The sequence below is a fragment of the Tachyglossus aculeatus genome, chromosome X4, assembly GCF_015852505.1.
Source record: "Tachyglossus aculeatus isolate mTacAcu1 chromosome X4, mTacAcu1.pri, whole genome shotgun sequence".
In the NCBI taxonomy this organism is placed as follows: domain Eukaryota; kingdom Metazoa; phylum Chordata; class Mammalia; order Monotremata; family Tachyglossidae; genus Tachyglossus; species Tachyglossus aculeatus.
In genome coordinates, this window is record NC_052098.1 from 47260292 (window position 1) to 47283544 (window position 23253).

Here is a 23253-nt window from a genome sequence, read left to right on the forward strand (position 1 = left end):
ATAATAAACACAATGCACAATGGCAGCGGCTGTCAAGACAAAACTCCATCTGTGCAGTCAGTGTGGATCAGATCACAGGACTTTCTCTACTCTTACACAGGCAGCACTGTTTCAGAGACAGCAATATCTATAAGAAATATAGGTATCTTTTCAGCTACATGGCTTTCAGGCAGTTGTACCTACTGGCCCTGAAACTTGCCAATTTTGCATCCCGTGCATTCTAAACAGTCTCATGCAGCAGTTAACACACGATACCAAGACACACAGCCAAAGCGGCAGGATGTTCCTTTAACCAAGGCTGATGATAATTTTCTGATCCCTTTCTTCAAGTAAAGGCATCCTGCTATGCCTTTGACATGTTTACAGTTTTGTAGTACTCAGATGTTGAGAGTCTGAGATCTTTTCTGTCTGTCTTCAGCACATATGATACACAAAGGAGCATTTTAAGTGTGATCACTGAAACACTGACATAAGGTCTGTGTGGAGGAAACGTGTACCATTTTGCCACTTCTCAGGGCAGGCTGTTCAGGTCCATTACTTCTCGTTCTCCCTCCCATTTAGACTGTGAGCCCCACATGGAACAAGGATGGTGTCTGACCTGATGATCTTATATCAGTGCTTTGCACATAGTAAGCGCTTAATAAATGTCATCATTATTATTACCCCAGTGCTTAGCACAGGGCTCGGCATTTATTAAGCATATTTAACAAATACCACCATTATTATTATTGATGCCAGCTCGACGCAGAAACTGAGGCTGCAAAAGATCTGTCAGTCTGGGATGAGATGTGCTGTTCCTCAGCCCCAGTACAGTTAGGCCACTTATGTGCTTGCCGTAGATGAGCTTCTTGAGGGAGAAGAACTCTTGCTTAGGTGGACAAGAAACACACAGACAACAATGCAAAGATCAGTTGCTTTAATGTTACATTGCACTTTCCAATGATACAAGAGTGCAACTGTAGTCATAGTTCTGAAAAGAGAAAGTGGTTTAAAAGATGCAGCTCATGAGTTTTAACAGTTTCCTGCAGAACCTTGCCATTTCTAGGCCAGTGTCTTAACCTGGGTAACTTGAAAGAAATTCTCCCAGGACAGGATTGCAGGTGTCGCTCTGGCCCCCTGTCACTATAGAACCTTCTATTAGCGAAGAACATTTTTCCTTTTTTTTTCCTCAAAAGCAACTGCAACCAAAGCAAAGTGTTCTCCCGCTTCACAGGCCACCACAGCCCCACCTGCACTGTTCAGCTTTTGGGGGCCAAACCTTGTCTTAAGGAATTACTAAGTCTTAAATTATAATCTATTATAAATGCAATAAAAATACTGGTTTATCTGGCACTCTGGCAGAGTAAAAGGCACAAGGTTATTTTGGCTTCACATTTTCTGTAGATGGATTTGAAAGGTTTGAAAAATATTTGAGGGATCCCCAGAGCCCTGGGTCACGGTGGTCTGAGTTCATTGCCTGAGAGCAAAAATCTTCATGCTGTCTAACTCCACCTTCTCCTTTCTCAACTGGAGATGTGCTCGTGTTCCTCCGTTCCCCCCTCGCTCTCCCCCCGCCCCTCCTCCCCAAACACACACACACTCAGGAGCTTGAGAGGGACCAGGACAATGAGTGGGGCTTTTTGATTTGTTTTTTTCCAATGCAGCTTAAAGCTTTAATTCCTGGGCTTTGGGAAAAGTTGGGTTCGTTTAGTGAAATGACAGAACAGGAGTTTAAGGCTCTAAGCATATACGTAAACAATACTGCTCTAGCTCCTCCATAGAGCAAGTGAACCCTGCCATCATTTCACCTCCACATACACTACCTTTGGCATCCCTTTCCTTGAGCAGTAGAATACCCTGTCATGGGCATTGTCAAGTAACAGCTTTTCCCAACCATTGTAAAGGAGGTGTTTAAGGAAAAAAACATTCAAGGTGATAATATAAATAAAGGTGACTCTGGAAAATTCAGGAAAAAAAAAGTGTTTCAGGGGTGATTAGGAAGATTTAAGATTTTGAACAATAAAATTGCTATCTCCACATTTTCTACTACTTTCCAACTGGAGAAATATTTTTATGTTTTATTCCAATAATTGCTTTGAAATTGCTGTCCCACAAAGCTGTGGCCTTACTCCTTTGACCTTTGGAAATGCACGCAAAGCAGAGACTCTTTTGAAAACTTTAGATGCTGTTGATATCCTTTGTCTAGTTAATCAACTCAGCAAGTGCAATTTTGAAATTGTTAAAATGAAAAGGGAAACAGTAAAAATGATCACACTGACGTATTTGCTAGATATCTGAGAATATGATTTAAAATAAAGTATTTTGTAATGCTTCTAAAATGATTTGGAGAAGTTTGTTCATGCATATCCATCCTAAATATATCTGCAATACCACACAGGAAATCCATACAGAAATTAATCACTTTGGTACTACACTACATTTCTCAACGAGACCAGCAGTGTTAGAGCCTAGGCTGAATTTCACTGACTAAGGAAACCTTCATGTTAGCCATGTTTTTTGCTTTTTTTTTTTTTTAATCTTCAACTACAGTCGTTAGATAACTTAAAGCCTTTAGTGCATAAAGATGCAGTAGTAGAATGGAACCACACAATTTTGGGTGTGGGTGTAGGTGTTTTGCCTTTAAGTTGCCACAGTTGAGCACAAACTATATTAGTACAAGGCATCCTGTTCAAAGGCACATCTCCACCTCCTCACACTACACGCCACTTCGGCACTTGGGAATGATGGGGCCGGTCAAGTCTGCAAGCCGCCTCTTCCTTACTGAAAAAGGAAATAGAAACAAGGTTCAAGCAGAGCACGCGCTAGGCATTTATACGGGCTGGGCATTAACAGATATTTTAAACCTCTAAAAGCACCATCAAGCAAGATGAAGAGTAGGCCTGGTCTTCAGTATCATTATGAAATTCATGTAACTTCAGCTGCTATAGCCCTTAAAACAGATTGCCAGTGAGGTTAGTGGTTATCGCAGGGTCACATTTATTCAAGTTAGCTTGTGTGGAACTCTTCTGCGTTCATTTGCTAATTACTCTTGAGCATTGATCTGTGACGTTCAGCCACTGCACCTTAGAGCCCAGTTTAATGCCCTTCACTTTATTCCCCTGACTGCTCAAGCCCGTGAAATGGCCGAGGCAGAAGCCAAGTGCTGGAGGAGATTTCCTGCTGTAGTACAAATAAGGCAAAACACTGCCTTCCTTCATAGACCAGTACACTGTCATAGCATGTCCCACCGCCATTTCCATAATGCAATGAGGGCTCTTCAGCTAGCTACACCTTTGTAATTCTAAGATCAGTCTTTCCAGATTGGGCTTTTAAAAGCTCAGACATTTTTCATGGATTATTTGAAGTAGCTAAGTGGCCAGAAGAAAGCAGAACAGAGACATTAGCTCATAGGCTGATTGTAAAAAAGCCTTCTCGGTAATGCCCCTGATTAGAGAAAGTATGTAAGTAAAGAACTAAAGTGTCCGCAGATGAGTGTCAAGCAGAAAGATGCAAGAGCCGTAGAAGGGAATAGTATAAACAGATCCGTGTGGGACCAATAGGTGGAAGGAAAGGGCACTGCCTGAGGAGCATAGATGGGAAGCTCTTGCCAACGGGAAAAAAATTCCATCTATACTTAGGCATCTTCCAGTCCAGAGTTGAGATGCTATGCCAGAGGCCACCAGAACGACCCATACGAGCTGGAACAAGAACCGGATCAGACAGCTTCTATGCAATGCTTAAAATCAGAGAGGTCATTAAATACTTATGGCATAACTATACAGGTAAACAGTGGGAGCTGGGGTCCACTTGGCATGCAAAAAAACAAAAGGACAATATCACGTTTGACTGGGCATTTGCATGGTGTGAAAAGGATAAAACTGATGAGTCTGTGCTACATACTGCAAAACCGTAAATTCAACCCTGAAAAAAAAAGCATATAGAACAAGAGACTTTCATCCTCATCGAGGTACTGATAAAGACTTTAGGTATGCAGCTTATTAATAACTCAGCCAAATAATGAAAACTTCAAATTCAGACCAAAGACTTAGAAGTAAAACTGATGCAGATAGGAACCTCAGCGATTTCTTTGCTCTCGTGGATTGACAAGCATCGATCCCCAGGCCTTGAGAGTAACTTTCTGCAGGGGTGAGATTACAAGACCGGATTCAGAATTTTGACCCAACCTGCATTTAGCCTGGGCATCCTGGACTGAAGACCATTCAGCCTTGAGATCCGCTCGGATGTGATTACTGCAAATTGCCAGATCTTAGTCCTAAGCGTGATCGGTGTTTAATTCACCCCCCACTGTATAGAGGGGTATTGATTTCTTGGGCCTGATTTCAAGTCCCCATTAGATGTGGAAGATAGGGAGGCAGTATGGCATAATGGCTAGAGCACAGGCCTGTGAGTCAGCAGGTCATGGGTTCTAATCCCACTCCGCCACTTGTCTGCTGTGTGACCTTGGGCAAGTCACTTCACTTCTCTGGGCCTCAGTTACCTCATCTATAAAATAGGGATTGAGACTGTGAGCCCCATGTGGGACAGAGACTGTGTCCAACTTGATTTGCTTGTATCCACCCCAGCGCTTAGTACAGTGCCTGGCACATAGTAAGCACTTAAAAAATACCATTATTATTATTATTATGTGGAGGAGGGAGGGAAGGGTTAAGGTTTCAACAGCCCATGACTCTTCCAGATGTTTCCCACACCTTTTTGACTTTTGGCTCACTGGCTAGGACAGACAAGGAGAAGTGTGCCAGAGAGAGACAAATTTCATACCCAATCAGCCTCCCTTTAGGCAGGGGTGTGTAGAGTCTTGGGCTCGCTCTGCTTGTGCAGCTGGGGAGTAAAAGGGAAGGAAGCCCTAAAAAGCAGCAACGGTGGTGAGAGCACCATAATGTCTTATTTTGCTGCCCTCAAAGAACCCCTATAATCACTGACTAGCCTGGAAGCTAGGAGTGAAGTCCGATGTCCCGATTGAAGCATGCAAACAGCTTGCCCTCTTCTCTTTTGTCTCGCTGATTTCTTACTACATCCCAGCCCACACATGTCACTCCTCGAACGCCAACTGTACCTCAATCTCATCTGTCTAGCTGCCGACTCCATGCTCGCTCCTTGCCTCTGGCCTAGACGTCCCTCCTCTTTTATGAACAACAGTCCACCAGTCTCCCCACCTCCAAAGGCATCCTAAAATCACCTCTCCTCCAAAAGGCCTTTCCCTACTAAACCCTCATTTCCCCTCCTCCCTCTTCCTTCTGCATCACTCTGGCACTTGGATCTGTACTCTTTACGCACTTGATATTCACCCTACCCTCAGCCCAAAATCTATGTACACTCCTGTAATTTACTTTCATGTTCGCTTCCCCCTTTAGACTGTAAACTCCTTGTGGGCAGGGAACATGACTACCAACTCTGTTGTACTCTCACGAGTACTTAGTACAGTGCTCTACATACAATAAATGCTCAATAAATACCATTTATTGATTGATGTCCAGAGCAGGCCATTTCTCCCAAGGATTTAGCAATGTGACAAACTGTCCACAAAAGCAAAATATCCTCCCCAGTACATCTGTGGAATTAGTGGGCAAAGAGAAGTGAGGGGAAGAACAAGTATGGTGATCGTAACATAGCACTGTTAGTAACAGAATTTACTCACAGAAAACAGGGGCACCATCGTTTTGACTGTTAAGTCTGCTGCAGGAATGAACCAAGGCTGAACTTGAAGGGGGGCTGGGTGTGAAATCATGCGAGCAAGGGAAATTTCCTATCCCGAGTTAGGAGTGCACAACCCTCTCTTCCCCACTTCCCAAGCTCATTCTGACTGATCTATCTTATATCTACCCAAATCTTTAGCAAGTACATAGTAAGTGCTCAACAAATGCCGTCATTAAAATTCTTCCTTCTTTACTGGTCCATACTTAACAAAAACAACTTCAGATTCCTGTCGGCTGCCTATGCTGATCTGTTTTCTGATAGGGTTTTAGGCCGTGAGATCTTCTGCCGTGGCTACCTAAACCCTGACCAGGAATAAGGCCACCTTGGCCCAGGGAGCCCAACACCTTGTCCCCTCCTACCCTCCCTCATTGATTTCCTACTTCAACCCAGCCCACTCACGTCACGCCTCTAACACCTACCTACTCACGGTACCTCGATAATGATCTCACCACTGACCCCTTGTCCATGTCCTCTCTCTGTTCTGGAACTCCCTTCCCTTCATATATGACAGGCCACAACTCTCCCCACCCTCAAAGCCCTATTCAAATCACATTTCCAAGAGCTCTTGCCTCACTAAGCCCTCATGTCCCTAACTCCCTCTCCCTTCTGCATTACCCTGGCACTTGAATCTGTGCCCTTCAAGCACTTAATATTCACCCCACCTTCAGCCCCACAGCACCTATGTACATATCTGCATACTCCCCATTTCCCTTATCTGTAATATATTTTAATGTCTGTCTCCCACTGTAGACTGTAAGCTCCTTTTGGGCAGAGAACATGTCTACCAACTTTGTTGTATTGTACTCTCCCAAGTGCTTAGTACAGTGCTGTGCACACAGTAAGGGTTCATTAAATACCACTGATTGATTCTGAGCCTCATTGACTTCAATGACCTTGAGAACATTTTACCTGCTTTCAGAGGAAAGATGGCCATTTCCAAAAAAGGAAAGGAAGGACAAATGTCTTCGTTTACCTCAGATTGAATATGTGTGGTCACAGTTGAAGTATTGTTACCTTGCTCTTTGAAAGGCACTTAGCCCAAAACAGCTTAATCACCAGGGCCTTGGAGCAAAGCCACTATACTCTTCTGGGAAGATGTTAAACACTACCACTATACCACATATACAAAGGGTGAGTAGGAAAGGCAGGGCCGTTGCACTATTTAATTTGGCAATAAGAGAAGAGTAAGGGCACAATCCTGGGATAAGCCGGAAGCAAGAACAGTGGGGAGAAAAGAACGAGTTCCTCTGAGAACCCTAAATGCCATTGTTTAGTAATGTGACTGAGCCCCTCTTGGGATGAGGACTATGTCCAACTTAATTATCTTGTATCTACTCCAGTGCTTAGTACAGTGATTAGCTCATAATAAGTGCTTATCAAATATCATTATTATTATTATCATTATTATCATCCATCCTGGGGGCGCCAGGAGATCCCAGAACTGGATTACCCTTTCCCCTAATCCCACCATGGGCCATCTGAGATGGGATGGTTGCCCACAGGGGTAACTCTGCATTCTGTAATGAGCACCTTTCTTCTTGAGAAGTAAAGGAGCTTTAGAGGCAATACCCCAGGGTCTCCCCACATGCCCATCAAACTATGTTATTAGCAACTGTTCTTTCCTTTTTACTGGGGAAGCAGTCAGAGATGTGTCCAGGGGTAAACCTAAAGATTTAACAGGCCAAACACTGACTGATTTCTTAGGAAATCAGTCCTTCCTCCAAAGCCTCCATCCCATCTAAATACAGCCTATGTAACTCCTAATGCCATCGTGGGCAAATTCCTCTTCACCCTCAACCTCTTCCCAACTCTGGCACTGCTCTTCCTAACCCCACTATGGCTTCTCACTGCCCCTGACACTTGACTCTCCCCAGATGACATTACCTCCTCCACCGCACTATCCCAAGGGGCCTCATCTTCTCCCACTCCACAAAACTCATTCAAAAAGTGGGAGGAGTTGTCCTGCTTTTCACCCCCACAATGTAGTTTTAGCACCATCCTATCCCCCTCCATCCTTTTCTTTCTCTACCACTCATCACAATTACTTGCAAGCAGTCAGGTACCGCCACCCTGGCCCCACTTTCAATTTTAGGAGCAATTTTGACACCTTTCTCACCTTCACTCTCTCCACCTCTGCATTGACCCTCAGGAACATTCACATACATGTGGACCTTTCTGATGACCCTCTCACCCACCCGCTTCCTCTTCTCAACTCCGCCATCCTCCTGCTCCACCCCACATCACCTATTCAACTAATCATCAATCGATGGTATTTATTGAGCACTGACTGTGTGCAGAGCACTGTACTAAACACTGAGGAGAGTACAATAGGGATTGTAGACATAATCCTTGCCCTTGAGGAGTTTACAATCGAGAAGAGGAGACGGGCACTAAAACAAATTGCAGGTAGGGGGAAGCAATCACTCCTCAACTCCATTGACCTGCTCCACTCCACCTCACCTATTCACCATCGATCTCCTCATCTCTGGTCACCTTACAGTCTCTACCCTCACCAACTCTGAAATCCCTCTATCCGACCACAACCTCCTCACCTGCCTTCTCTCCCCAACCACCCTCCTCGGAATTCTGGCAGAAACCTCTGATCTTTTGACCCTATCCAATTTTCTCAAGTCATTATGCCCCATTAAGTTTCCATACCCAAACTTACCTGCCCTTGACAAGCAAATTGACACCCTCAACACCACCCTCTATAATTAACTCAACTCACTCATTCCCCTCTCCCTTCGTCAATCTCGTACCACTAACCCATGGCCTTGGATCACCTCCAGAGTCTGCTTCCTTCGCTTCTGTGCAAGAGCCACAGAGCGCTGCTAGAGGAAATCCAGATATCAGGCTAACTTCATCCACCTCAAATTCATCCCTGACTGCTTTAACTCTGCCCAACTACATTATTTCTCCATCCTTCTCAACTCCCATGACCTTTGGCCTTGTCAGTTGCTTCAGACATGTAACTTCCTCCTCAAACCCCTTGTCCCCTGCCTCCCTCATCTCTTGCCCCTAATGATCTGGCCATGTACTTTATTGAGAAAATTGAAACCATCAGGCATGATTTCCCTAAAATCTTCCCGGCTCCTCTCCCGTCTCTTCCTCCTCCTGCCCCTTCTTCAACTCTCCCATCTTTCTCAGCAGTACCTCAAAAGGAGATCTCCTGCCTTCTCTTAAAATCAACTCCCTCTACCTCTGACCTCATCCCATCACACCTTATCAATGCACTTGCACCTTCCCTTCCCTTCTTCAACTTCGCTCTCCACTGGCTTTTTTAACCACTGCTTTCAAACATGCTCATGACTCCCCTATCCTTAAAAAACCCTCCCTTGAGCCCACAGCTCCCTCCCTCCCTCACCCCACCTTCCTTCTTACCATTCCTCTCCAAACTCCTTGAGCAATTTGTCTACACCAGCTGTCTTAAATTCCTCTCCTCCACTTCTCTCCTTGACCCCCTCCAATCTGGTTTCTGCAGAACCACTCCCTCAAAAGGTCACAAATGATCTCTTTCTTGCCAAATCTAACAGCCTCTACTCCATCCCAATCACTTCACAGAAACCACTCTCTCAAAGGTTACCAATGATCTTCTTGCAAATACAACAGCCTCTACTCTATCCCAATTGTCCTCAACTATTCTGCTGCCATCAGCACTGTCAAACACTCCCTTCTCCCGGCAACATTATCCAGCCTTGGCTTCACTGACATTGTCCTCTCCTGGTTCTCCTCCTATCTCTCTGGCCGCTCATTCTGTCTCTTGTGGGTTCCTCCTCTGCCTCCCACCCCCTACCTGTGAGAGTCCCTCAAGGTTCGGTAATGTGTCCCCTTCTATTCTCCATCTACACCCACTCTCTTGGAGAACTCATTTGCTCATAAGGCTTCAATGACCATCTCTATGTGGATGATTTCCAAATATGCATCTCCAATCCTGATCTTTCTCCTTCTCTGCAGTTTTGCCTTTCCTCCTGCCTTCAGGACATTTCTACTTGGATGTCGCACTGACACCTCAAACTTAACATGTCCAGAACAGAACTGCTTATCTTCCCACCCAAACCCTACCCCCAATACCCCCCGTGACTTTCCCATCACTGTAGATAGCACCATCGACCATCCCTGTCTCACAAGCCTGCAGCCTTGGCATTATCCCCAACTCACCTATCTTATTCAACTCACATATTCAATCTGTCACCAAATCCTGTCAGTTCATCCTTCATGGCATCGCTAAAATCCTCCCTTTACTCTCCATCCAAACTTCTAGCATGTTAATCCAAGCACTCTTCCTATCCTGCCTTGATTACTGCATCAGCCTCTTTGCTGTCCTGCACCTCCTGTCTCTCCCCATTCCAGTCCATATTTCACTCTGCTGCCCAGATCATTTCTACAAAACCATCTTGTTCATGTTTCCCCACTCCTCTAGAATCTCCAGTGGTTGCCCATCCATCTCTGCATTAAGCAGATACTCCTTACAATAGACTTTAAAGCACTCAATCATCTTGCCCCTCCTACCTTACCTCACTGATTTCATACTACAATCCAACCCACACAGTTGGCCAACCTATTCACTATACCTCAATCTCGTCTAGCTCACCAACCTCTCCCCCACATCCTGCCTCCAGCCTGGAACGTCCTCCCTGTTCATATTCAACAGATAATAATAACAATAATAATAATAATAATAATAATAATAATGGTATTTAACTGCTTACTATATTCCAAGCACTGTATTAAGTGCTGGGGTGGACATAAGCAAATCGGGTTGGACACAGTCCCTTTCCCACATGGGGCTCACAGTCTCAATCCCCATTTTACAGATGAGGTAACTGAGGCACAGAGAAGTGAAGTGACTTGCCCAAGGTCACACAGCAGACATGTTGTGGAACCATGATTAGAACCTATGCCCTTCTGACACCCAGGCCCATGCTGTATCCACTGTCAAATGATGATCAGTCTCCTCACCTTCCAAGCCTCATTAAAAGCACACCTCCTCCAAGAGGCCTTCCCCAACTGAGCTCTCATTTACTCTTCTCCCACTCCCTCCTGTATGGCCCTTGCACTTGGATTTGCACCCTTATTCACCCCTCCCTCAGCCCCATAGCACTTACGTACATATCCACAATTTATTTCTTTGTACTACTGTCTGTAACCCTCTTCTTGAGTCATTGTGGACAGGGAACGTATCTACGAACTCTGTTATACTGTACTCTCCCGAGCTCTTAGTGTAGTGTACTGCTCACAGTAAGTGCTCAATAAATGATTGATTGATTGAAAAGGGTTTAAAGATATGTACATACATGCAAGAAACCAGAGGAGATAAAGAGAGTAATCAGGGAAGGCATCCTAGAGGAGATTAAATTTCAGAAGGTCTCTGAAGAAGGGGAGAGCAGTCATCTGCTGGATGTAACAGGAGAGGGAATTCCAGGCAGAAGGGAAGGCATGAGCAAAAAAAGGTCAGCAGTACAAAAGAAGACAAGGCACAATGAGTAGGTTGGCTTAAGAAGAGCAAAGACTGCAAGCTGGGGTGTAGTGGGAGGAGTGAGGATATGTAGAGGGGAGAGAGCTGATTGAGTGCTTTGTGTTAATTAGTTGTGGCTGAAGATCGAATGATAAAACCTTCCATTTGATTACAAGTAATGCTTTTCTAGAGGTAATTTGAGCTCTGGCACCAATAGAGACTGACTTCAATTGTCTCCCTTACCAAGCAGCAAACCATGGTGTGAAAAACCAAGAACTCTGGGAATTAAGAGGGGACAAAGTGCACCTCTCTTTCCAAAGAGTCCTGGCCAATTTGGTGCCCCAAGCAGGTGCATGGACCTCAGGTTCAGAGACTTTAATGCCAATTAAAGTTATTTAAGGGAGGGAAGGTACAGGCCAATGGGAGGAGTCTTGTCCTGAAATGGACAAGGGAAACAGGTGATCTGGCTATTTATAATCCCCAAGTAAAACCGTTGAATGCATCCCTGGTGGGAAACTAAATCAGTACCATCCTTGGCATCTCCCCTCTTTTTCTGCATACCAGGTCACCTCAATCTGGCTGTGCCATTCCGAAACCAAGGTTCAACATCCCAGTGGGAATGTCTAGTTCATCAGAGAGCACAATACAAAATGGAGAAGAAAAGACAGGTGCAGGCGTTAGGGAAATGTCCCCCAGCCCAACGGTGCCGGCTCCCTCTGGGAGTTACGGCTTTCAAACAGGATCTGAACCATCTCAGGGTGTTCTTTTTACCAACAGCTCAAATATGTTCATTTGCTGTCTCGCTAAGGGAATTTGCTTTATGAACGGAAGGGTTGGTAGTATTCACTACCTTGGTTGGCCAAGAAAATTTGCTTGGATTCATGAGACCAAGACCTGAAGGAGAAAAAAATCAGGCCACATGGAGACAAAGAAGAACCTTTCAGACAACCCCAGTTACTGCAGGCTTCCATTGCTCACTGCCCAGACTCACCGGCACTATTGAAATTGACAAGCTCGGGCACTCAGAAATGTGATCAGCCTGATTCACTGTTGGAACCAGTCTGCCAGGGGGCATTACTTTATGGAGAAACAGAAAACCAAGATAAGGTGCAACGATATTTACTGGCCCGTTTCACGTCCCACGACAGCATCACCCACTGAGCCAGCCCCTTTTTCCGAATGTCCTCCGCCTAGAGCTTGGAAGCCACCTCTTTCTCCTATCTGATTTTGATGGTACCTGTCCCCTCCAGACTGGATTTGCATTGGAATCCTGGGGTCAGCTCCCCATTTGGGCACAAACCCGTTAGGGGGCCCCACTGTCACAGAAAGTGGGCTCCAGACTCTATTTCCTATTCAAAAGTTTGGAGGCCCTAAAAGACATCCAACTTTTTTTTTAAAAAAAAAGGAAATGTTGCTCTCCCCAAACCTGTCACAGACAAATAGCCAATGCAGGTATAGGGATCCAAAATGCACTTTTGCATCTTCATTCAGAAAAGCCAGCTCCACAGAATCCATTTTTCAAACCCTAACTATCACAACAAGTCTGATATCACCAAACTCTGAAAAGACACACACTTTGACTCTGTGGACAGGGCAAGGTCCTTTCTGTATTGTGCCAGAGATTATATGCTGAACACACTGAATAGTAGAGAGCGAAACGAGGCAAAACACTATCCTGGGACCCCTGCCAGTCCAACTGAAATTTTGGACTCAGCTCTGTGGATTACCAAAGGTGCTATACAATATGTGTCCCATTTTTTGAGGAATTTGACTTTGAAAAGCCATTTTAGCAGTTAGAGCTGGAAAGGACTGGGTATCTTCTATTAAGTTACTCCTCTGGAAAGAAGATTTAAATCTCACTTCCCCTGAGGAAGCTTATCAAAGCTGGAAGATCCCACTGCTAAAGCAAAGTGGCTCTTTTACAGAGTTTTGGGGCTGAAAATCTGCAAGGGGCTTTCTTTCCTTTTTTTTGCCTACAGTCTAGTTACAGTTCCTGTCAAACACTTTGAATTTAGAGACAGTCTGTATTTCACTTAACCAATTTATGGCCACAGTTTGTTGCAAAAGCTCATGGGAAAACCCGTTCCCAGGTCCTCCTTTGAAAGTTAAAGATCACAGTGTTCTGAGGTTTCCCCACTACTCTTCTCTCAGTTTCCCTTTCCAGGCCTTAGAGGTTCTGCCCTATGGGTCATTAGAAGGACTCTGTGGTCTGATTCCAATGTTCCAGGCTAGTATGTACTATAATGAAACTACAGCCTTAAAAATTCTACCTTTGAGTTAAGGAAAAAAAAATATGCTCCTCTGGTCAGGTGCCTGACAAAGCTACTGCTTGGTCTTAGACTGATGAATTCATTCATTCATTCAATCGTATTTATTAAGTGCTTACTCTGTGCAGAGCACTGCACTAAGCGTTTGGGAAATACAAGTAGGCAACATATAGAGACGGTCCCTACTCAACAGCGGGCTCATAGTCTAGAAAGGGGAGACAGACAACAAAACAAAACATGTAGACAGGTGTCGAAATCATCAGAATAAATAGAATTATAGCTATATGCACATCATTAACAAAATAGAGTAGTAAATATGTACAAGTAAAATAAATGAAGTAATAAATCTGTATAAATATATACAACTGCTGTGGGGAGGGGAAGGAGGTAGGGTTGGGTGGGGGGATGAGGAGGAGAAGAAAAAGGGGGCTTAGTCTGGGAAGGCCTCCTGAAGGAACTGAGCTCTCCGTAGGGCTTTGAAGGGAGGAAGTAGGACTCTGAAGGGAGGAATAAGGCCTTGGTACCAAGTAGGTAGGGTCTGTTACTCTAGCACAGAAAAGCCAATTGTCACATTCTCAGTCCCCTGGGTGAGGGTGTAGTCCAACTGATATTTGTGCCTTATCCAAGCTATGAAATTAAAACCCTGGCAAAATGCCTGAGGATAGAAAACATAACTTCCAATACGGTGCCCTTTATCACCTTCTAAAAATACCATCCTCTACCATTCACACTCTGATGGGGCCCCTTCTTTCATTCATTCATTCAATCAATCGTATTTATTGAGCACTTGGGAGAGTACAATATAATAATAAACGGACACATTCCCTGCCCACAATGAGCTTACAGTCTAGAGGGGGAGACAGAAATTAATATACATAAATTACAGATATGTACATAAGTGCTGTGGGGCTGGGACGGGAATGAATAAAGGGAACAAGTCAGGGTGAAGCAGAGGTAAGTGGGAGAAGAAGAAAAGGGGGCTTAGTCAGGGAAGACCTCTTGGAGGAGATGTGCCCTCAATAAGGCTTTGAAGGCAGGGAGAGTAATTGTCTGTCAAATTTGAAGGGGGGGGGGGCATTCAGGCCAGAGGGAAGACGTGGGCGAGGGGTCAACAGTGAGATGGATGAGACTAAAGTACAGTGAGGTGGTTAGCATTAGAGGAGTGAAATATGCGGGCTGAGTTGTAGTAGGTGAGTAGTGAGGTGAGGTGATTGAGTGCTTTAAAGCCAATGGTGAGGAGCTTTTCTGTTTGATGCAGAAGTGAATGGGCAACCATTGGAGTTTCTTGAGGAGTGGGGAAATGTGCCGAACGTTTTTGTAGAAAAATGATTGGGGTAGAAGAGTCAAATATGGACTGAAGTGGAGAGAGACAGGAGGCAGGGAGGTCAGCAAGGAGGCTGATACAGTAACTAAAGTAGGATAGGATAAGTGATTGTATTAACATGGTAACAGTTTGGATAGAGAGGAAAGGGTGGATTTTAGCACCCTTTGCCTTCAAACACTGCCCACACCTCCCCTATATTAAAAAAAAGGTCTCTGGACTTTATTGTACCATCTGGCGTTCCACCTCCCTATTCCCATTCCTGTCCAGACTTCTCAAACAGGTTGTATACACTTGCTCTCTCCACTTCCTCTCCTCCAAATCCCTCATCAACCTTTTGCAGTCTGGTTTCCTCCTTTCCATCACTGAGGCTTAGAACAGTGCTCAAGTGCTTGGCACAGTGCTCTGCACATAGCAAACACTCAAAACCATGGATTAATTGATTTATTGATGGGTTGAATCTCTCCAACATCACCTACTTGCAAAATCTAACACTCTCTACTGTCTTAATCCTCTTCGATCTCACAGCTGACTTCAACTACTCCTCCTGGAAACCCTATCTAACCTCCATTTTTCTAATACAGTTCTCTCCTAGTCCATGTCTCCCCACTCTTCAAAAACCTCCAAATGTTGTCCATCCACTTTCTCAGCAAACATCAACTCCTTCCCATCAGCTTTAAGGCACTCAACCAGCTTTCCCCTTCCTGCCTCACCTTGCTGATCTCCTACTACAACCCAGCCTGCACACCTCACTCCTCTAACACCAGTATACTCACTGAATCTTGATATCATCTATCTTGCAGCCAACTCTTTGTCCATTTCCTTCCCCCTGTCCTGGAACTCCTCTGACAGACCACCACCCTCCCCAACATCAAAGCCCTATTAAAGTCGTATCTCTTCTCCCGACTAAACCCTCATTTCTCCTATTTGCCTTCTCTTTGTGTCACCTATGAACTTGGATCTGTACTCCTGAAGCATGTGATAATCACCTCTGCCCCATGGCACTTATGTACATATCTTTAATTTATTTGTATATATTAATGTTTCTCACCCCTTCTAGACAGTAAGCTCCTTATGGACAGGGAATGTGTCTACCAATTCTATTGTATTGTACTCTCCCAAATGCTTAGTACAGTGCTCTGCACACAGTAAGCACTCATTAAATATCATTGATTGGTTGATTGATTGATCCCTCTCAGTCTCTTTGTGCTGGCTCTTCCTCTGTCTCCCATTCCCTAACTGTGGGTATCTCTCACAGCTCAGTTCTGGATCCTCTTTTCTTCTCACTTCATATTAATTTCCTTGGAGAAATGAATATTTCATTTCATACTCCTGTGGTTTCAATTATTACCTCTAAGCAGTTAATAATAATAATTATTATAGTGCTTGTTAAGCTCTTACTATGTGTCAAGCACTGTTCTAATACAGGGTACTCAGGCTGTCCCACGAGGGGCTCACAGACTTAACCCCCATTTTACAGATGAGGTAATAGGCCCAGAGAAGCGAAGTGACTTGCCCAAGGTCACACAGCAGACAAATGGCAGAGCCGGGATTAGAACCCACATCCTCTAACTCCCAAGCCCATGCTTTTGCTACCTAGGCCATGCTGACTCCCAAATCTCCCTCTCCAGCTCCAACCTCTCTCCTCTGCAATCTCACAATTCCTCTGGCCTCCAGAACAGCTCAACATGGATGTCCCAGTGGCACCTCAATAATAATAATAATAATAATTCTGGTATTTGTTAAGCGCTTACTAAGTGCAAGGCACTGTACTAAGCACTAGGGTAGATACAAGCAAACCAAGGTGGACACAGTCCCTGTCCTACGTGGGGCTCATGGTCTCAATCCCCATTTTACAGATGAGGTAACTGGCGTAGAGAAGTGAAGTGATTTGTCCAAAGTCACACAGCAGACAAGTGGTAGAGCAGGATTAGAACCTTCTGACTCCCAAGCCCATGCTCTATCCATTACACCCTGCTGTTTCTCAAGTGGAACAAGTCCAAAACTGAACTCATCTTCTCTCCCAAATCTCCTCCTCCACTTAACTTTCCCATCACAGATGACACCACCACTATACCCTTGGCTCTCAAGACCGCAATCTTAACACTATTACCCTGAATTCTCTTTCACCCTCACCATGTTCAGTCACCAAATCCTGTCAGTCTTTCCTCCATAACATTTCCAGGACCCTCCCCTTCCTCCTCCATTCACGCAACCACCAAACACTGGTCCAATCACTTATATCCTGCCTTGACTCCTGCATCAGTCTCCTTAAGGACCTCCCTGCCTCCAATCCATACTGCCTCCCTTCTCTAATCCATACTTCACTCTACTGCCCAGATCATTTTTCGAAAATGTATGGCACATATCTCCCCATTCCTCAAAACACTCCAATAGTTGCCCATTCCTCCCTCCATCCAGCAGAAGCTCTTCACCGTTGGCTGTAAGAGACTTAATCAACTCTATCCTGCCTGGAGATGCAACATGGCCTAACGGATAGAGCACAGGCCTGAGAGTTAGAAGGACCTGGGTTATAACCTTGGCTCCACCACTTGTCTGTTGTGTGACCTTGGTCAAGTCACTTAACATTTCTGTGCCTCAATTACCTCATCTGTAAAATGGGGATTAAGCCCCATGTGGGATTGTGTCCACCCTGATTAGTTTGTATCTACCCCAGCACTTAGTTCTGTGCCTGACATGTAGGAAGCACTTAACAAATACCATAACAATGTATATAATGATAATTGTGGTATTTGTTAAGTAGTAGTAGTAATAGTTTTTATCAAGCACTTAGTGTGCGCAGAGCATTGAACTAAGTTCTGAGAAAGAATGTGCATGTGGGAATTAGTCATGGACCCTGTCCTTCTGTCCCTAAGCACTGGGGTAGATACTAATCAGGCCAGACACAGTCTCTATCCCACATCATCATCATCATCATCATCAATCGTATTTATTGAGCACTTACTATGTGCAGAGCACTGTACTAAGCGCTTGGGAAGTACAAATTGGCAACATATAGAGACAGTCCCTACCCAACAGTGGGCTCACAGTCTAAAAGGGGGAGACAGAGAACAAAACCAAACAACAAAACAAAATAAATAGAATAGATATGTACAAGTAAAATAAATAAATTAATTAATAAATAGAGTAATAAATATGTACATACATATATACAGGTGTTGTGGGGAAGGGAAGGAGGTAAGATAGGGGCTCACAATCTAAGTAAGAGGGAGAACAGATGTAGAATCCCCATTTTACAGATGAGAAAACTGAGGCATAGAGAAGTTAAGTAACTTGCCCAGGGCTATGCTCTTTCCACTAAGCCACTTGCTTCTATGTACGTATTGCCTATATATCCACTCTCTTCTCCTACTATGCCCCAGCTCTCACTCTTCATTCCTCTCAAGCTCACCTATTCACTGTGCCTCCTTCCCATCTCTCCCACAGCCAGCCTCCTGTTCATGCCCTCCCTCCTGTGACTCTTTCTCCCTTCGAGTTTGACAGGCCACCATTATCCCTGTTTTCTAAGTTCTTTTGAAATCTCATTTCCTCCAGGAGGTCTTCCCTGATCAATTTCAAATTTCCCCATCTTATAGTCCCCTTTCTGACTGCTCAACACTTCTGCATCACTGTATTCACAACTCACTTTTGTACATATCGTACATACGTTAAGTACTAACTCTTGCTCATTATCCTATTTTCTTCTTCATATCTGTAACTTATTTTACTGTCTGTCTCCTCTGCTACATTGGAAGCTCCTTGAGGATAGGGAGCCTGTCCATCAATTCTATTGAATTCTCCGAGTGCTTAGTACAATGCTCTGCACATGGTGGGTGCTCAATAAATACCACTGATTAGTTGATTATAACCAGGTCCACCTTAAGCCAGAGCAGGAAAACTGATTTCTGTTTTCCCCTGCATTCACTTTCTTAATGTGAAGAGCATTTTGAAAGATGTTTTGAAATGCCACAAGGAGAATACACAGAAATTTTCCCAATCCTGCCCAGAAGCTGAGAGAAAGAAAGAGGAGTAGTGAAGCAAAGACAAATATTTTCCTTCCCAGAGATAACCCAGAGGAAAAATGAATTGGGTGAAAAGACTTCATGGGGGTACTCACCGAGATCATTGTTGTTCATCATTGCATTAGATGCCCGGAGCCGTGGTCCTTGCTGTGTGAAGTGATAGCCAAATTTCAAGAGAGTTGTATTTTTTTCCAGCATGCTCACAATCTCCATTTCTACCTTGTTGCCTAGGGGCTGGCTCTTCAAAAAGAAAAGAAAGAGAGTGTTCATGTGTGAACATATGTAAACCAAACACTTTCCATTCACTTCAACACTCCGACCCAAACCATAAGCAAAGTCCACTGTTCTATCTCAGCAACAGTAACAGGCTAGTGCTAGTTTCACCGGGCCAGGAGAAATCTAAAGAACATTAAGAAGGCCAATCTGGGTCAGACCAATGGTCCAACCAGCCCCGTATTTTGTCTCTAACGAGGGCACTGAGGACTCTTGAGGATGAAGGAAAAGTTTTCCGCAGGAACCCATCAGAGGAGCGGACCAGAGTCAGTAAGACCAAAAAGGGCCTGGCATAGCTTAGTCATTTTAGGAATTCCAAGGTGTGAGGAGGAATAGGAGGAAAAGAGGAGTCAATTAGAGTCCCTTCAACCCCTCAGTCTCCAGCTCAGAGGTAGGCTCAGACCAGGAAGTCAAAAATGCCAAGACCTTCCATTATAGACTATAAGACAGGAAACCACTCTACAAATTCAAGGTGCTTAAAATACAAGCAAACCCCCAAAAGGGTAACACTAATTAACTGAAAACACTAATTAACTGAAACCATACCAATGTGCAGAACACTGTACTAAGTGCTTGGGAGAGTACAATATAACAGAGTTGGTGGACATGTTCCCTGCCCAAAGTGAGCTCACAGTATAGATGGGGGTACAGACATTAATATAAGTGAATAAATTATGGATATGTACATCGTCATCATCATCATCATCATCAATCGTATTTATTGAGCGCTTACTGTGTGCAGAGCACTGTACTAAGCGCTTGGGAAGTACAAATTGGCAACATATACATAAGTGCTGTGGGGCTGAGGGAGGGGTTTTTGAGTGTAGGAGTGGGGCTCTGAGGAACACACCCATCCTCCTCACTCAGCCCCTCTCTGGATTCGATTTCCACAGAAGCTGCAATCTATGACCCACCTGCTGGGTAGCTCAGCCTGACAGCTCCAGGCCTCCCATTCTACCCGGGGACTCAAGTTTCAGGTTTCTCCATGCAGGCTCAGATTCTATATCAGTCACGTGTTCTGCACAATCCCTGAGCCCATTCCTTTAACTGTGAGCATAATCTGCCGCATTCTTTCTCCCATCTGTCCTGCTGCTCCAGCCCCCGGGCTTGATAGAGCTAGCTCAGGGCAGCAAGAGAGTGATCTGAGAAACAGTGCAGCCATGGAAATAAAGCCTGAGCTTCAAAGCCAACAAGTGAGAGTAGTAAGAATGAAACACCTTTTTTATTTTACTCTCATGAAAAATGCTCACCTGGGGTGTGTCTGTGGGTTGGCGTGGGGACAGGAACTGTGAGACCGTTGTTAGGTAGAGATTGTCTCCATCTGTTGCAGAATTGTACTTTCCAAGCACTTAGTACAGTGCTCTGCACACAGTAAGCTCCTCCTCCCCCTCCCATCCTCTTACTGTGGGGGATCCCCAAGGTTCAGTGCTTGGTCCCCTTCTGTTCTCGATCTACACGCACTCCCTTGGTGACCTCATTCACTCCCATGGCTTCAACTATCATCTCTACGCTGATGACACCCAGATCTACATCTCTGCCCCTGCTCTCTCCCCCTCTCACCAGGCTCACATCTCCTCCTGCCTTCAGGACATCTCCATCTGGATGTCTGCCTGCCACCTAAAGCTCAACATGTCGAAGACTGAACTCCTTGTCTTCCCTCCCAAACCTGGCCCTCTTCCTGACTTTCCCATCTCTGTTGATGGCACTACCATCCTTCCCGTCTCACAGGCCCGCAACCTTGGTGTCATCCTCGACTCCACTCTCTCATTCACCCCTCACATCCAAGCCGTCACCAAAACCTGCCGGTTTCAGCTCCACAACATTGCCAAGATCCGCCCTTTCCTCTCCATCCATACCGCTACCCTGCTCATTCAAGCTCTCATCCTATCCCGTCTGGACTATTGCATCAGCCTTCTCTCTGATCTCCCATCCTCGTGTCTCTCTCCACTTCAATCCATACTTCATGCTGCTGCCCGGATTATCTTTGTCCAGAAACGCTCTGGGCATATTACTCCCCTCCTCAAAAATCTCCAGTGGCTACCAATCAATCTGCGCATCAGGCAGAAACTCCTCACCCTGGGCTTCAAGGCTGTCCATCACCTCACCTCCCTTCTCTCCTTCTGCAGCCCACCCCGCACCCTCCGCTCCTCTGCTGCTAATCTCCTCACCGTACCTCGTTCTCACCTGTCCCGCCATCGACCCCCGGCCCACGTCATCCCCCGGGCCTGGAATGCCCTCCCTCTGCCCATCCGCCAAGCTAGGTCTCTTCCTCCCTTCAAGGCCCTACTGAGAGCTCACCTCCTCCAGGAGGCCTTCCCAGACTGAGCCCCTTCCTTCCTCTCCCCCTCGTCCCCCTCTCCATGCCCCCATCTTACCTCCTTCCCTTCCCCACAGCACCTGTATATATGTATATGTTTTATACAAATTTATTACTCTATTTATTTATTTATTTTACTTGTACATATCTATTCTATTTATTTTATTTTGTTAGTATGTTTGGTTTTGTTCTCTGTCTCCCCATTTTAGACTGTGAGCTCACTGCTGGGTAGGGACTGTCTCTATATGTTGCCAACTTGTACTTCCCAAGCGCTTAGTACAGTGCTCTGCACACAGTAAGCACTCAATAAATACGATTGATGATGATGATGATAATAAATACGATTTGACTGAATGAATGAATGAATGAATGAATGGGGGGCTGGGGGGAGCCAGGAAGGAGTCCCTATCCACAAAGGGAAAAGGCCTCAAGTATGCTCCATGGAGAAATGTGGAATGTGAAGAACAAAAGAGAGTTGGCTAGGCAGACCCTAGAAAGAATCAGACCAAATGCAGCTTCTCTGAAGCATACTCACCTAACAGGAATACCTACAGACCTCCCATTTTAGCAAGCAACTGAAATAAAACTGGAAACCCGGAAACCCCCTTCACTATGAAGAAAAGAGCAGAAACTCCCATTCACATTACCTGGTTATCAATTTTCAGTTCTATCAGTGAAGTATTTTGCTGGAGTGCCTCAACCAGAGAGAGAATACCTGATCCAGAAATGAAGTTTGATTCCACATTCAGGCTTTTCAACACAGTGTTGACTTTTAACATTTCAGCTAGTGCCTTCAAACACAGAAGAGAAATGATTTTTACACAGCAATCCTTCTCACAACTTGATTTTTAAGGAAAAGATTAAAATGTTATGGCCAGATGGAGAGAGCCATGTTGGGTAATGGAATCCAAACCCCTGTTTGAAGTTCCACAACCTTCTGTACTAGTCTCTTCTGCTTCCCTGCCAAAGTCAATGCTACTGAGATTGTTGTTTCTACTGTAAAGACCTTTCCTGTTAATTTCCCTCAGCCTTTGAAATTTTCATTAAAACCCATGGAGTAGTCCACCTTTATTCTCATTTTGCTGTTAGAGACAGCTCTCTGACTCCTGAGCTAGGCAGGTGGGCAAAATCCACTTCTGCTTTCTGCTGCAAACAGAACAGGAAAAAGGAGTTTAATTTCTGAGTAGATTCTCTGCCATGAGTGTAGATACCACATCTGGTTATGGCTGTTTCGGCAGTGGGGTTTGTGGGGAAGGGGTGCATTAGGAACGTTTGGAGGAGAAGCAGGAGAAGTGGGACAAAAGGAGATAAGAGGGAGAAAGGGAGAGACTGGGAGAGATAAACAGAGAAAGCAGAAGAGGGAAGTGGGAAGCAAGAAGGGAAAATGGGAGGGAAAGGGACTTAGGGAGAGAGAGAAATGGGGAATGAGAGGGAAAAGTGTACTGGAGAGAGAAGAGGGAGATCTGGTGGGGTTGGGGAAGTGTAGAGAAAAAGGGGGAAGGGGAAGAGTAAATGCAGAAACTTACCCTAATTTGATCTGCCCCATTCCAGAGGACTGAGCCTTTTTCAGAATTTCCTGGCCTTTCACTATTGGGAGTTCAGGACCTTTGTTCTAATCCTGGCTCTACTACTTGCCTGCAGTGTGACCTGGGCAAGTCACTTGACTTCTCTCTGCCTCAGTTTCTTCATCTGTAAAATGGGTATTAAGTACTTGCTCTCCCTCGCTCCCTCAGGATGTGAACCCTGTTTGGGATTGAGACTACCTGATTGGATTTCCTTGTATCTACCCCAGTGCGTAGTGCATAGACGTGTTGAACAAGTGCCACAATTATGACTGTACATGCATCTTGTTAGACTGTTCCTGGAGCAACAGTTTCTTCCCAAGTGGATCTTGGGTGGACCAT

General features: G+C 44.9%; 1 protein-coding gene across 2 annotated transcripts in view; it reads right to left on the reverse strand.

The window, feature by feature from the left end:
* Positions 1–901: 901 nt before the first annotated feature.
* TMOD1 (tropomodulin 1) overlaps positions 902–23253 on the reverse strand; it is a 105875-nt gene continuing 83523 nt past the window's right edge. Inside the window, exons 8-10 of one of the 2 annotated variants that reach the window (XM_038769624.1) lie at positions 21997–22140; positions 18855–18999; positions 902–2760 (exon numbers count right to left, since the gene is read on the reverse strand). In XM_038769624.1, coding sequence (XP_038625552.1) covers positions 2696–2760; positions 18855–18999; positions 21997–22140 — 354 coding nt within the window. In that variant the 3' untranslated portion in view covers positions 902–2695. The remainder of the gene's footprint in view (positions 2761–18854; positions 19000–21996; positions 22141–23253) is intronic. The other variant, XM_038769623.1, reaches the window with a different exon arrangement.